At 46.8% G+C, this 10,000-nt stretch overlaps 1 protein-coding gene across 8 annotated transcripts in view; it reads left to right on the top strand.

The window, feature by feature from the left end:
- Positions 1-10,000, top strand: part of LOC110494899 (disks large homolog 4) — a 121,800-nt gene that overhangs the window by 90,465 nt on the left and 21,335 nt on the right. For all 8 annotated transcript variants that reach the window (XM_090183280.1, XM_090183281.1, XM_036987003.2 and 5 more), the window contains 4 exons: positions 944-994; positions 2,820-2,944; positions 6,847-7,016; positions 7,996-8,132. In XM_090183280.1, coding sequence (XP_090039406.1) covers positions 944-994; positions 2,820-2,944; positions 6,847-7,016; positions 7,996-8,132 — 483 coding nt within the window. The remainder of the gene's footprint in view (positions 1-943; positions 995-2,819; positions 2,945-6,846; positions 7,017-7,995; positions 8,133-10,000) is intronic.

Below are 10,000 nucleotides of genomic sequence, written 5' to 3'. Positions count from 1 at the left end.
AATTGGTATGTCAAATGTTATGTTTCTTTTGATGGCATAGAAGGCCCTTCTTGCCTTGTCTCTCAGATCATTCACAGCTTTGTTTAAGTTACTGGTGCTGATGTTTAGGCAGAGGTACTGTATGTATAGTTGTTTGTGTGCTCTAGGGAAATGGTGTCTGGATGGAATTTGTATTTGTGGTCATGGCAACTGCACCTTTTTTGGAACACCATTATTTTGGTCTCTCTCCTCCACTTTCTCTCGCTCCCTCTCCTTCTCTCTCCTCCCCTCTTCTCTCTCTCCCTCTCCTTCTCTCTCCTCCCCTCTCTCTCTCCCCTCCTCCTCTCTTCTCTCTCTCTCCTCTCCTTCTCTCTCCTCCTCTCTCTTCTCTCTCTGCCTCTCCTTCTCTCTCCTCTCCCTTCTCTCCCTCCATCAGACAGTATAATGTATAATAATATGACTGATTGCTAGCATTTCTCTGTCCTCTCTCATCCCATCATCGCTCACTCTGTCACCCTGAGGGGGAGGAGGAGAGGAGAAGAGATGGAAGAATATAATGTAATACTATGTAATAATACTAATCTGTGTTGATCTGTGTTCTCTCTTCTCTCTCTCTCTCCCCCTCCCACTCCCCCCCCTCGCTCCCCCTCCCACTTCCCCTCCCCCTCTCTCTCCCCCTCGCTCCCCTTCTCCCTCTCTCTATCACACTTCCCCTCTCCCTCCCTCTCTCTCCCCCTCCCACTCCCCCCCTCTTTCTCCCCCTCGCTCCCTGTCCCACTTCCCCTCCCCCTCTCTCTCCCCCTCGCTCCCCTTCTCCCTCTCTCTATCCCACTTCCCCTCTCCCCCTCCCTTCCTCCCTCTCTCTCCCCCTCCCACTTCCCCTCCCCCTCTCCCTCTCCTCCCTCCCCCTCTCCCTCTCCCTCCCTCTCTCTCCCCCTCTCCCTCCCTCTCTCTCCTTCTCCAGATGAATGGATCAGAGGGAGAGGTGGAGTATGAAGAGATGACACTAGAGAGGGTGAGACTACTCTTACTATTAGATTACAACATTTGTGGCCCCTCACACTTTTATTTTTGATTTGTTTATTTAACCTTTATTTAACCTTTATTTAACCTTTATTTAACTAGGCAAATCAGTTTAGAACAAATTCTTATTCACAATGACGGCCTACCCCGGCCAAACCAGGACGACGCTGGGCCAATTGTGCACCGCCCTATGGGACTCCCAATCACAGCTGGTTGTGATACAGCCTGGAATTGAACCAGGGTCTGTAGTGATGCCTCTAGCAATGAGACACAGGACCTGCTGCACCACTAGGGAGCCCTCTAGCACTGAGACACAGGGCCTGCTGCACCACCAGGGAGCCCTCTAGCAATGATACACAGGGCCTGCTGCACCACGAGGGAGCCCTCTAGCACTGAGACACCTTAGACCTCTGCTCCGTTCAGGAGCCCCTATAAATAATTCCCTTTTTCTTCTAAAAAATAAATTGACAAATAAAAAAAACTTTTGGCCACCAAACCTTGTTGTTGGATCTTTAACATTGCAAAACCAATTTTCTTTTTGTCAACTTAAGTTTGCAATTATAATTGATGAAAGGAAGACAAATGGAGAAAATGATTGGCCCCCTGTTCGGAGCTGGTTGCACAGCCTTGAGCCAAGTTAACTGCAGACAAACGCTTCTCTATCAATGAGTTTGCTGCACTTTTCTACTGACAATTTGGCTCTTCAGCAGAAAATAACTCTAATTCTTCAATGTTTGAGGGTTGTCCTCCACCAACCTCTGTTTTCAGAGCTCACCGTATTGTCCTCCACCAACCTCTGTTTTCAGAGCTCACCGTATTGTCCTCCACCAACCTCTGTTTTCAGAGCTCACCGTATTGTCCTCCACCAACCTCTGTTTTCAGAGCTCACCGTATTGTCCTCCACCAACCGCTGTTTTCAGAGCTCACCGTATTGTCCTCCACCAACCGCTGTTTTCAGAGCTCACCGTATTGTCCTCCACCAACCTCTGTTTTCAGAGCTCACCGTATTGTCCTCCACCAACCTCTGTTTTCAGAGCTCACCGTATTGTCCTCCACCAACCTCTGTTTTCAGAGCTCACCGTATTGTCCTCCACCAACCTCTGTTTTCAGAGCTCGCCGTATTGTCCTCCACCAACCGCTGTTTTCAGAGCTCACCGTATTGTCCTCCACCAACCTCTGTTTTCAGAGCTCACCGTATTGTCCTCCACCAACCTCTGTTTTCAGAGCTCACCGTATTGTCCTCCACCAACCTCTGTTTTCAGAGCTCGCCGTATTGTCCTCCACCAACCGCTGTTTTCAGAGCTCACCGTAGGTTTAGGATGTGATTCAGATCTGGACTCCTCGCTGGCCACTTCAGATCAGTCCAGGGTTTCTTCTTGAACTTTTCCGGTGCGTTTGGGTTTATTATCCTGCTGGAAGACTCACAACCTTCAATAGAGACCCAGTTTTTGGACACTCTGTTGAACATTTGACAGCTGATATTGTGCTGGTTTCATGATGCCATGTTCAAGCCCCTATGTATCAGAGGCAGCAGAGCAATCCCACAGCATTATCGAACCTCCCCCATCTTTGATTGTAGGGAGGGTGTAATTTTCACTGAATGCTTGATTTGGTTGTCAGTAAACAGCGCTGATCTATAATGCCAAAATGTTTAAATGTTGTTTCATTGGTCCACAGAACATTTCCCCAGGAATTAGTACTATTTACTTGGGTTTATGAAACATTCTATCAGGCTTTCTGTTGTCTCCTTCAGCAGTGGGGTCTTCCTATGTTTACCTACATGTGATGGTTGTGTGTGTGTGTGTGATGGTTTGTAGGGTAACTCTGGTCTAGGATTCAGTATAGCAGGTGGAACAGACAACCCCCACGTTGGAGACGACCCGTCTATCTTCATCACCAAGATCATCCCTGGAGGAGCTGCCGCACAGGACGGGAGGCTCAGGTAGACACAGGACGGGAGGCTCAGGTAGACACAGGACGGGAGGCTCAGGTAGACACAGGACGAGAGGCTCAGGTAGACACAGGACAGGAGGCTGAGTTACCGAGACAATGTGCGGGGGTACAGGTTAGTCGAGGTAATTTGCACATGTAGGTAGGGGTAAAGTGACTACGCATAAATAATAAACAGTGAGTAACAGCAGTGTAAAAATAAAGGGGACTGGGGTCAATGTAAATGGTCCAGGTGGCCATTTAATTAGCTGTTCAGGAGACTTATGGCTTGGGGGTAGAAGCTGTTAAGGAGCCTTTGGACCTAGACTTGGTGCTCCGGTACCGCTTGACTTGCTGTATCAGAGAGAACAGTCTATGACTGGGGTGGCTGGAGTCTCTGACAACTTAGAAATGTCCTTGTTTTTTAAAGAAAAGCACATTTTTGGTCCATTAAAATAACATCAACTTGATCAGAAAAACAGTGTAGAGAGAGTTCCTCTGTCCAGTATTTGTCCATCTTAATCTTTCTTTTTATTGGCCAGTCTGAGATATGGCTTTTCTTTGCAACTCTGCCGAGAAGGCCAGCATCCCGGAGTCGCCTCTTCACTGTTGACGTTGAGACTGGTGTTTTGCGGGTACTATTTGATGAAGCTGCCAGTTGAGGACTTGTGAGGCGTCTGTTTCTCAAACTAGACACACTAATGTACTTGTCCTCTTGCTCAGTTGTGCACCGGGGCCTCCCACCTCTCTTTCTATTCTGGTTAGAGCCAGTTTGCACTGTTCTGTGAAGGGAGAAGTTCCCCAGCGTTGTACCAGATCTTCAGTTTCTCGCATGGCATAGCCATCATTTTTCAGAACAAGAATGGACAGGCCATTTTGAGCCTGTAATCAAACCCACAAATGCAGATGTTTTTATTACCTTTATGTAACTAAGCAAGTCAGTTAAGAACAAATTCGTGTTTACAATGACGGCCTAGGAACACTGGGTTCAGGAGCAGAACGTCAGATTTTTACTTTGTCAGCTCTGGGATTTTATCTAGAAACCTTTTGGTTACTAGTCCAACGCTTGAACCACTAGGCTACCTGCTGGTTACTAGCCCAACGTTCTAACCACTAGGCTACCTGCTGGTTACTAGCCCAACGTTCTAACCACTAGGCAACCTTTCGGTTCCTAGTCCAATGCTCTAACCACTAGGCTACCTCATGGCCTCATCCGATGAGTATCTGATGCTCCAGATACTCAACTAGGCTAAAGAAGGTTTTATTGCTTCTTTAACCAGGACAACAGTATTCGGCATAATTGCAAAAGGGTTTTCTAATGATCAATTAGCTTTTTAAAATTATAAACTTGGATTAGCTAACACAACATGCCATTGGAACACAGGAGTGATGGTTGCTAATAAAATCAAATCAAATGTATTTATATAGCCCTTCTTAGATCAGCTGATATCTCAAAGTGATATACAGAAACCCAGCCTAAAACCCCAAACAGCAAGCAATGCAGGTGTAGAAGCACAGTGGCTAGGAAAAACTCCCTAAAAAGGACAAAACCTAGAGAGGAACCAGGCTATGTGGGGTGGCCAGTCCTGTGCCGGGGGAGATTATAACAGAACATGGCCAAGATGTTCAAATGTTCATAAATGACCAGCATGGTCAAATAATAATAATCACAGTGGTTGTCAAGGGTGCAACAGGTCAGCACCTCAGGAGTAAATGTCAGTTGGCTTTTCATAGCCGATCATTAAGAGTATCTCTACCTCTCCTGCTGTCTCTAGATAGTTGAAAACAGCAGGTCTGGGACAGGTAGCACGTCCGGTGAACAGGTCAGGGTTCCATAGCCGCAGGCAGAACAGTTGAAACTGGAGCAGCAGCACAACCAGGTGGACTGGGGACAGCAAGGAGTCATCAGGCCAGGTAGTCCTGAGGCATTGTCCTAGGGCTCAGGTCCTCTGAGAGAGAGAAAGAAATAGAGAAAGAGAGAATTAGAGAGAGCATACTTAAATTCAGACAGGACACTGGATAAGACAGGAGAAGTACTCCAGATATAACAGACTGACCCTAGCCCCCCGACACATAAACTACTGCAGCATAAATACTGAAGGCTGAGACAGGACGGGTCAGGAGACACTGTGGCCCCATCCGATGATACTCCCGGACAGGGCCAAACAGGAAGGATATAACCCCACACACTTTGCCAAAGCACAGGCCCCACACCACTGGGGGCCTCTGTATGCCATATCTATAATATGGAGATATTCCATAAGAAATCAGCCGTTTCCAGCTACAATAGTCATTTACAACATTAACCATGTCTACACTGTATTTCTGATCAAATAAATTATATTTTAATGGACAAAAAAATGTTGCTTTTCCTTCAAAAACAAGGACATTTATAAGTGACCCCAAACTTTTGAGTTTAGCTTGGCCCCAGTGGTCGGATGCCGAGCAGTTGCCATACCAGGTTGGGATGCAAACGGTCAGGTTGCTCTCGATGGTGCAGCTGTAGAACTTTTGAGGATCTGGGGACCCATGCCAAATCTCTTCAGTTTCCTGAGGGGGAATAGGTTTTGTCGTGCCCTCTTCATGACTGTCTTTGTGTGCTTGGACCATCATTGTTTATTGGTGATGTGGACACCAAGGAACTTGAAACTTTCGACTGCTCCACTACAGCCCCGTCGATTTTAATGAGGGCCAGTGATCAGGCTGTCGTGTTGTCAACAAACTTAATGATGGTGTTGGAGTCGTGCCTGGCCACGCAGCTGTGGGTGAACAGGGAGTACAGGAGGGGACTGAGCACGCACCCCTAAAGGGGCCCCAGTGTTTAGGATCAGCGTGGCAGATGTGTTGTTACCTGCCCTTACCACCTGGGGTGGCCCGTCAATAAGTCCAGCATCCAGTTGCAGAGGGAAGTGTTTAGTCCCATGGTCCTTAGCTTAGTGAACATATTCCAGTCTGTGCAAAACAGTCCTGTAGTGTAGCATCCGTGTCATCTGACCACTTCAGTTTTGAGCGAGTCACTGGTACTTCCTGCTTTAGTTTTTGCTTGTAAGCAGGAATCAGGAGGATAGAGTTATGGTCAGATTTGTTAAATGGAGGGCGAGGGAGAGCTTTGTACGCATCTCTGTGTGTTGAGTAAAGAAGGTCTAGAGTTGTATTCCCCTCTGGTTCCACATTTAACATGCTGGTAGAAATGAGGTAAAACTGATTTAAATTTCCCTGCATTAAAGTCCCCGGCCACTAGGAGTGCTGCCTCTGGATGAGCATATTCTGGACAGTGGAAGGTTAGATAGAAAATAGATATAATGTCTATGTTACAGGGTTAATGACAGTGGAGGGTTAGATAGATAGATAGATATATAGATAATATATATTATGTCTATGTTACAGGGTTAATGACAGTGGAGGGTTTGATAGATAGATAGATAGATAGATAGATAGATAGATAGATAGATAGATAGATAGATAGATAGATAGATAGATAGATACATAGATAGATAGATAGATAGATAGATAGATAGATAGATAGATAGATAGATAGATAGATAGATAGATAGATAGATAGATAGATAGATAGATAATGTCTATGTTACAGGGTTAATGACAGTGGAGGGTTATATATATAGATAGATAGATAGATAGATAGATAGATAGATAGATAGATAGATAGATAGATAGATAGATAGATAGATAGATAGATAATGTCTATGTTACAGGGTTAATGACAGTGGAGGGTTATATATATAGATAGATAGATAGATAGATAGATAGATAGATAGATAGATAGATAGATAGATAGATAGATAGATAGATAGATAGATAGATAGATAGATAGATAGATAGATAGATAGATAGATAGATAGATAGATAGATAGATAGATAGATATATAGATAATATATATAATGTCTATGTTACAGGGTTAATGACAGTGTGATACTAGTAAATGATGTTGACGTTCGTGAGGTGACACACAGCTTGGCTGTGGAAGCTCTAAAGGAGGCGGGGCCAGTTGTTCGTCTCTACGTCCTCCGGAGGAAGCCACCCATGGAGACCGTCACACAACTCAAACTCATCAAAGGACCTAAAGGTGTGTGTGTTGTCTCGGACTAAATGCTGTAGGTGTGTTTCAGCACCCCAGAAGTAGATGTTTCCATGAAAAGATTGACAGTTTGTGATCTTGTTCATACAGCTACTTTAATCTGAAAACCTTCCTCCTCCCACCCCCTCCTCCTCCTCCTCCCACCCCCTCCTCCTCCTTCTCCCTCCTCTTCCTCCTCCTCTTCCTCCTCCTCCTCCCACCTCCTCTTCCTCCTCCTCCTCCTCCTCCTCCTCCTCCTCCTCCTCCTCTTCCTCCACCTCCTCCCTCCTCTTCCTCCTCCTCCCACCTCCTCCTCCTCATCCTCCCACCTCCCCCTTCTCCTCCTCCCACCTCTTCCTCCTCCTCCTCCTCCCACCTCTTCCTCCTCCTCCTCCCTCCTCTTCTTCCTCCTCCCTCCTCTTCCTCCTCTTCCTCTTCCTCCTCCCTCCTCTTCCTCATCCTCCCACCTCCCCCTTCTCCTCCTCCCACCTCTTCCTCCTCCTCCTCCTCCCTCCTCTTCCTCATCTTCCTCGTCTTCCTCATCCTCCCACCTCCCCCTTCTCCTCCTCCCACCCCCTCCTCCTCCCACCCCCTCCTCCTCCTTCTCCCTCCTCTTCCTACTCCTCCCATCTCCTCCTCCCTCCTCCCACCTCCTCTTCCTCCTCCTCCTCCCACCTCCTTTTCCTCCTCCTCCTCCTCCTCCCTCCTCTTCCTCCTCCTCCCACCTCCTCCTCCTCATCCTCCCACCTCCTCCTTCTCCTCCTCCCACCTCTTCCTCCTCCTCCTCCTCCCACCTCTTCCTCCTCCTCCTCCCTCCTCTTCTTCCTCCTCTTCCTCCTCCTCCTCCCTCCTCTTCCTCCTCCTCCCACCTCCTCCTCCTCCCTCCTCCCCTCCTCTTCCTCCTCCTCCCTCCTCTTCCTCCTTCCTCTTCCTAATCTTCCCCTTCCCTTATTCTATGTGTGTGTGTGTGTGTGTCTGTGTTTTTCAGGTTTGGGGTTCAGTATAGCAGGTGGACTAGGGAACCAGCATGTACCAGGTGACAACAGTATATATGTGACTAAGATCATCGAGGGAGGAGCGGCCTGTAAAGATGGACACCTACAGATAGGTGATAAGATACTGGCTGTGAGTAACACGCTCACGAACACGCTCACGGACACGCTCACTGACACGCTCACGAACACGCTCACTGACACGCTCACAGACACTCTCACGGACACACTCACTGACACTGACACTCACTGAGTATATATGACAGAAGTTTAGTCGTTGAGTAGTGCCCTCTTCTGGTCCTCTGTGGAACTACTGCAGAGCTGGACTCCATGTTTTAACATTCCAAATATGAACGCTGGTTTTCTGAATGGCTCTGATCTCAACTGACTACATCCCGTCTGACTATATCATGGTTCTATGACATGTCTGACTATGTCATGTCTGTACGTCATGTCTGACTATGTCATATCTCTATGTCATATCTCTATGTTATATCTCTATGGCATGTCTGACTATGTCATGTCTGACAATGTCATGCATCTACAGTGTATTCGGAATGTATTCAGACCCCTTAACTTTTTCCACATTTCTGATTTAAAAAAAATTCTCATCAATCTAGATACAATAACCCATAATGACACAATACCCTATAATGACAAAGCAAAAACTGGTTTGTAGAATTTTTTCTAATTAATATGAATAAAAAAACTGAAATATCACATTTACATAAGTATTCATCTATTTTCTGAGCTAGAGGGCTGCTGATATCTCTAGGAGTGATTATAGCACTAGAGGACTCCTGATATCTTCAGGAGTGGTTCTAGAGCTAGAGGACTCCTGATATCTCCTGATATCTCCAGGAATGGTTCTAGAGCTAGAGGAGTCCTGATATCTCCTGGAGTAGTTCTAGAGCTAGAGGTCTCCTGATATCTCCTGATATCTCCAGGAGTGGTTCTAGAGCTAGAGGACTCCGGTTATCTCCAGGAGGGGTTCTAGAGCTAGAGGACTCCGGGTTATCTCCAGGAGTGGTTCTAGAGTTAGAGGACTCCTGTTATCTCCAGGAGTGGTTCTAGAGCTAGAGGACTCCGGTTATCTCCAGGAGTGGTTCTATAGCTAGAGGACTCCTGTTATCTCCAGGAGTGGTTCTAGAGCTAGAGGACTCTGGTTATCTCCAGGAGTGGTTCTAGAGCTAGAGAACTCCTGTTATCTCCAGGAGTGGTTCTAGAGCTAGAGGACTCCGGTTATCTCCAGGAGTTGTTCTAGAGCTAGAGGACTCCGGTTATCTCCAGGAGTGGTTCTAGAGCTAGAGGACTCCGGTTATCTCCAGGAGTGGTTCTAGAGCTAGAGGACTCCTGTTATCTCCAGGAGTGGTTCTAGAGCTAGAGGACTCCGGTTATCTCCAGGAGTGGTTCTAGAGCTAGAGGACTCCGGTTATCTCCAGGATTCTCATCTCCTAGGTAATTAGTGTTAGGTCTTCAGTCTCCTGGTTTCTCAGCAGCAGCTGTAAGTGGCGGTCGTGTCAGTAGCGGTATTTTCGCGAAACTTAGACGGTTCTGCCGAGATGTTCGAGGAAGGCTCCACGCCACTCTCTCACTTGAGTATCTTACCGAGTTATTTACAGAATATCTCATTTTTCTCTTTTGTAGTTTTGTCAACTATGTGTGTTTTCTATACCTGTTCTCACCTCTCCCTGTAGGCTTTACAGACACCCTTTGCTGCAACCCGTCTAGTTTATTGTACCCTGTGCACACAACCCATGTGGAAGTCTGGGTCTCTGTTAGTGTTTGGAACTGCCGATCTGCGGTCAAGAACTCCAAGTTCATCTCAGTCTATGCTGCCCTTCAGTCCTATCAGATCACCTCAGTCTATGCTGCCCTTCAGTCCTGTCAGATCACCTCAGTCTATGCTGACTTTCAGTCCCATCAGTTCACATCATTCTATGCTGCCCTTCAGATCATCTCAGTCTAAGCTGTCCTTCAGATCATCTCAGTCTATGCTGT

Source organism: Oncorhynchus mykiss, chromosome 9, assembly GCF_057628025.1.
Source record: "Oncorhynchus mykiss isolate SJ-2025 chromosome 9, ASM5762802v1, whole genome shotgun sequence".
Taxonomy (NCBI): Eukaryota; Metazoa; Chordata; class Actinopteri; order Salmoniformes; family Salmonidae; genus Oncorhynchus; species Oncorhynchus mykiss.
The sequence above is the reverse complement of the archived record's forward strand: the minus strand, read 5'-3'. Positions and strand labels throughout refer to the sequence as shown.